The sequence below is a fragment of the Zingiber officinale genome, chromosome 2B (assembly GCF_018446385.1).
Source record: "Zingiber officinale cultivar Zhangliang chromosome 2B, Zo_v1.1, whole genome shotgun sequence".
NCBI lineage: Eukaryota > Viridiplantae > Streptophyta > Magnoliopsida > Zingiberales > Zingiberaceae > Zingiber > Zingiber officinale.
This window is the reverse complement of record NC_055989.1, coordinates 138,033,814-138,039,813: the sequence shown is the minus strand read 5'-3', so window position 1 is coordinate 138,039,813 and position 6,000 is coordinate 138,033,814. Positions and strand designations below refer to the sequence as shown.

The window sequence follows — 6,000 nt, the reverse complement described above, 5'->3', positions numbered from 1 at the left end:
CACAGGCAACCTAAAGGAGTATTTTATACCATTATTATTATTTTAATGTTGTTGTAGTAATTATGGAATAATTATTACAATTTGTTGAAATAAACTAGTTAAGCTGATTATAAAATACTAAATGTAAAGTATTTTTATATAAAATCGGAATTAAGTAAACTTTATCAAAATTATTTTAAAACTATTAAACAACAATATAATGTCTAGTCTACTTAACTTACTTGATACATCATCTCCAGCATATTCTTACACATTACTCAAATATCAAAACACCAAACCTTGGTCAATCTAATAAGGGTCTAGTTATACCAATAATTAGCTAAATTGTTTTATTTTTGTTTTTCTAAGGAGCCAAAAAATGAAAGAGTATAAATAACTAAGTTGAGGTCCCTAGTCTAAATATCCTATTACCATTGACTGGTTTTATGACTCTCTATATACAAAGTTCAGTTATTGAAAGCTATTTTTGGATTTCTTATTGTAGAATCAATCAATTATAATTTACCATTAGTCAAATAATTTGAATCAATAAACTACCAGCTGACTCAATTATGAACAAAAATTTATTCATTGGCTAATCAACTTAAGTCGACTCATTAGTTAATTCAAGTTACTGCTTGACTAGAATCACCTCCAATTGACTAGATCCATGACTACGATCATCATAATGATCGAGTCTTTACTTTACTCTCTAAAGGATATAAGTCTCTCAACTCACACATGAGTTTCCCTCCTACAACTTGACTTTGTCACTAAGGCCATCTCTCACTAGGTCCTTAAGTCTCTCAAATGCATCAAACTCATTACTCACTACACATGTCATCCTTCACTCTTCCTCTATGTCTTCCAACAACTATCAATGATGCATCTTGATATTTCTTATCATGTGGTCCCTTGGATGCCCGATACTATCCTTCTTCAATGTCCAACATACTTCAAGTTATTAAGCCAACTAACTTGGTAGCGCCAAGGTGCTTGGCATGACCGTGTCACGCAAGGTACAAAAGGGAAGACCAGTTCGTTGAGAACAGGGCCGGCCCTGAGGCATGTCACTGGAGGCGATGGCCAAGGGACCCTTGATTTTTAAGGGCCCCCAAATTTAATATGTATATATAATATATATTATATATACTTATTATTTTAATAAAAACCTAAAAAATATATTTGATTGGATTATTTTAATAAAGGCCCAAAAATATATATATTGTTGAATTGCTTTAATAAAGGTCAAAAAAAAAGAAAAGAAAGGTAAACGATCTTTTTTTCTCTTTCCAATTAGATTTTATTTCTTGTACAATTCTTTCTTCATTAATTTGTTTACAGAAGTCATAAGACTCTAAACAGTAAAGTATGAATCTTGAACGTTAATTTCCTCCCTTCTTCTCCTTTGAATCTCTTCTAATTAAATTAGAAAAGTTTATTAATTTTAGTTTCATCAACATCATCATTCATCAATATATAAACTTACAACGTAAGTTACCTATTTATCTATATTTTTTCTTATTGTCAATATTCAATATTGATTTTTAATATTGTATTGGAGTCAATATTTTATGATTTTTCTTACGGATTTGAAAGAGTATAAATAAATCATCCCAATTTTAATCATCATAGAATAAATTATATTGATTGCTTCAGCACAAACCAAACTTTATTATTCTTTGACTATTATTTTCACTGCTTGTATTTGTTTCATTGTTAGCTTTGTTGCTGGTTTTGTGTATTTTATTTTTACACTTAAAATTTGTAATACAAACATGTTTCTAAAAAAATATCAATCTTAGAGTTAGAAAATAAACAAAAGAAAAAGAGTGAAACAGATTATTAAAACTTACAAAGGTGTTCTTCGTAAGTTTTTTAAAGCTAGCTCTTTAATTGAAGATTTAGTTGATGAATTCCAAGAAGAAAGTCAAGAAGAACTAAATGATCATGCAATAAATGAGCAACAATCGAGTAATCAAGAATAATTAAATAATCATGCAATCAATGAGCGGAAAGAATTGAGAGAAAATGATGATCATAATCATGCAACGAATAAGCAGGAAGAATTGAGAGAAAATGATGATAATGATTTGAATGTAAATGGCTTGACAATTTTATGTATAAAAAAATGAGGTGTTAGAAAAACTTGATTTTGAAGACCTTATTGATGATTTTGCTTCTCAAAATGCTAAAAGATATAGATTTTTTCAATGATTATTTATACTTTTTTTTTATTTGTAGGTATTACACTCTTTGGAGAACTTAGGAAATATATTTTGTATGGTGTTGCACTTTTTGAAGAATCTTGAGAAATAAATTTTGTATATAGTTTATTATATTTTAAATGAAATATATTGATTTTCAAAATTTTGTATTAAATTATATTCAAACGGTACGTTAGTAAATTTTTTTTATAGAGGTCATTTTACTTTTTTTCGCCCAGGGGCCTCCAAAAGTCAGGGCGGCCCTGTCTATGGATACAAGATAACATTTAGACCAATCTAAAAATATTTCTTCCCAAAACTGATGATTTTGTAATGAGGGTGACATGATTGTTCATATCTGAAAGAGGTTATTGTAGATTCTTGTCCCCCTAGAGGAGTGAGGTGAAAGGATCTTCTAAAGAACAATATGAGAAAATCATCAGAGTTGGGTCATCCCTTGTGGCTTGTTTAGGTGTAACAAGGATAATAAATATGCTTCTTAGTCTAGGCTCTTGCACCTGCAACATGTGTTTTTGTCATGGCAATTCATTGCCAGCTCTTTCTTTGTCATGAGTTCTGCTTTCATATGCAAAATATTCTGCTCTTTCTTTAGCTTCTATTGGAACTTCTTCACCGATCATGTTGGCCGATAGTATTTGTTTCACACATGAAATCAATTGCTAAAGATAAGAAAGTTGTGTGCATGTTCTTCAACTTCTCAGATCATAGGAACTAAGTCACTCTATTTATACAAACACCTTGAAGAATAAAATGCTGGTACCACTCTAACACCGATTACTTGATCCTACTTGAAGTTCCAATCTGGTCTTCCCAAGCAAAACTCCAAGCTAGGACTTCTATCATCGCAACGAGAAGAACTTGTGTCATTCGATCTGGAAGGATTATCAGAATCCTGTTTTGAAATCCAAGTTAATGAGCACACCAACCGTAGTCCGATTCATGTAACCATCCAAGTTGAAAAGTATACCTCGATCTGTGATGAGAGAGTCGAGGATAACGATCCAAGTTCATCTGTTGAAATCCTCTTTTGTTTTGTGTCTGTCTGAACTCTGCTGAATGTAGGAACTAATTTCAACAAACATAGAATATAGAAAAGGTACAATTTGGACAAGCTCAAACAATTTTAAGCGAGTTACGAGCAATCTATTATGGAAGTATTCCTTATCGATGATGGCCTTTTGGCAATGTCGATGTCATTTTAGATACGGTTAATGGGCATAATTATCCTAGTTACCATGTTTCTACACAACTCTGATCGAAGCTTTTCTCTCTTCTAGCGTTTTCTTTGTTGGAATCCTCCTCCTAATGATCATATAACGACTCGATTTTAGTTGAGACAAGGTATGACTCCTAGAAGACAAGCAAGATGAAGTCAATATGAATGAACAAAAATATACACTAAAGTGGAGAAAGTGATTTTGGGCTATGAATGCAACTGTCTCTAAATGAAATGATTAGACACTCTGCCCCTGCCATGGTGCAGCAGAGCAGCGTTCATATAGTCTCTTAAATATTTATAGTTCGATTTCTAGTTACAGTACATTATAAGATATTTTTCTCTATGGGATGATAAATTTGGGATGTTGGACTACTGGATCACTCATTATGAATATTTTTGAATTTACTTTGATATTAAGTAGAAAATTTTTATAGGATTGAACCGGTTATTTACAGAATTAATCGGTCCAAATAACTAGATACCTATCTAAAGAAATGATTACACACTCTAAATAGTAGGAAAGTTTTTGATGAAAATGACTTGGCTCTCTCTAACAACAATGGCATTAAGTGTGTTTAAGATGGAATAATAGTGTAGCAACTTTTAACCTTTTATTTTCTTCACTTGCAATGTAAGGATTAAACACACAAAATCAGAAGTATTTTTGAATTAAGATCATTCTTTGTGAAAGTCATTAACATGAGGACGGCCAACACATACATCATCCAATTTAAGTATATAAGTTTTTGATTGACCTTTAAAAAGACACGAGACTATTGAACATTCTAGAAGTGGCAGATTTTATAAAAAGTCTTTTTGCAACGACCATAATTGTGTAATAAAATCTTCTAATTAACTTATAACATGATATGCCATGAATTGGATTAGTGTCTCTCTTTAGATAATATATCTTAAATTATTTGATGTAGTTGTGATCCACTGAGAAAGAAAGCCGACTTGAGAAACTTTCTCATTTAGCTTTCACTATGCATAATTGTTTTAATTGTGATCTATTTTATTGATTACTCACTCATCTAAGTATAGCAACATGCCCCAACAACAAAAGAACATGCAAATTTTTAAGGGTCCAACCTACAAGTGTCAAAGTAGATTAGTTCTTAATGAGGATTTGAGATTTGACCTGTCATAATTTTTGATTCAGATATCAAAATGTGACGTATTATACATCAACTTAAAGTTCATTTAAAGATTTGCAATTAGTTATCGAATGAAACCTATAATAGCTCAGTCTAAGGTCAAAAAAAAAATCATTTAAGTCATTTTCAAAGGCTCTAAAATTTTGTTCCCTTTCGGTTAAGATTTTTTTTTTCCATTTTTAATCTTAAGATTTTAGATCTATTTAAATAATTATTTAATTGATGTAAGAGATTATCTTTTATTTTGAATCAAATTTATTTCTGTTAAATCTAAAGACTCTTCATGTATCAATTTCTTATGTTTTATTTTCTTTAAAATTTCTCAATGAAATACGGTCTCTAGAATAATCAATATTTTACTCACTATCAGTTCTCTTATGAAATGACCATATTTATCTCAAATCAAACGATCAATTTCAAACTATCCTTAATAAGAAACCTTATAACTACTAAATAAATTATCAAATGGATTCTTATGACAAGCTAGTTTGGTAGATTATTTCCAATATTTCTTTTATGCACTTGTTTAGATATTGATATAAGTATAGGTGTGAGATTATCTACTACTATCAATAGTAAAAAGATTGAAGGTCATACCATAAAAGTGATATATCTTGTTTTAAAATTGTATAACAAAGGACATTCAATAGTAGATCTTTCATGATTTTCAATCCATTCATATTATAATTGATTTTTCACTAACATAATAGTACTATTAAAAAAAATTATAATCTACCAATTATATGAAGTATAACTTATTGGCACAGGAGTATCATATAATCGAAATTGATGATGATAAAAGTTCAAGTTAAATATAATTATGATCTAAGTTGATCAAATGTGTAAGTAACTCAACCAAAAAAAATCCCAAATAAGTCAAGTTGACTGGATAATAAGTAAGTGAAAGTCATAGTTTGTCAACTAAACTAGTGACTAAGCATGGAAGTCTTAGTAGATCAGGGAGATTAGGTGGCTAAGTCTAGATGGTTCAGCAGATTGAATATCTAATAAGAAGGACTTGATGAGTCAGTATGGACTAGAGGTCAAGTCAGAAATGTAGGATCAAAAAGCGCTAAAGAGGGGGAGGGTGAATAGTGTTCAAGGTTTTTTCACATTTTTCATAAGAACTCAGAGAGAATAACCCAGAGTAATAAATGCAACAAAAAAAAAAAAACTTGACACGGGTTGATTTTACTTGATTCGGAGCTTGTGACGACTCCTACTCCAAGGCCTGCAATCATCGATCGCTTTGGTTGGACAATCCACTAATAGCTTGAAGAAATACAAAAGAGATCTCAATTACAATATAAATGCGAATATAAAATTTATCGACAACTAAAGTGTTGGATCAAGACGCACGTGAGAAGGGAGGTTAATCACGTGATTTTCTAAAAATATATCCTTTTTGCTTTTTGAA

At 30.6% G+C, this 6,000-nt stretch overlaps 1 protein-coding gene across 2 annotated transcripts in view; it reads right to left on the bottom strand.

The window, feature by feature from the left end:
• Positions 1-2,233: 2,233 nt before the first annotated feature.
• LOC122049593 (probable transcription factor KAN2) overlaps positions 2,234-6,000 on the bottom strand; it is a 32,464-nt gene continuing 28,697 nt past the window's right edge. The window contains exons 5-6 of one of the 2 annotated variants that reach the window (XM_042610963.1): positions 3,175-3,259; positions 2,234-3,099 (exon numbers count right to left, since the gene is read on the bottom strand). In XM_042610963.1, coding sequence (XP_042466897.1) covers positions 2,992-3,099; positions 3,175-3,259 — 193 coding nt within the window. In that variant the 3' untranslated portion in view covers positions 2,234-2,991. The remainder of the gene's footprint in view (positions 3,100-3,174; positions 3,260-6,000) is intronic. The other variant, XM_042610964.1, reaches the window with a different exon arrangement.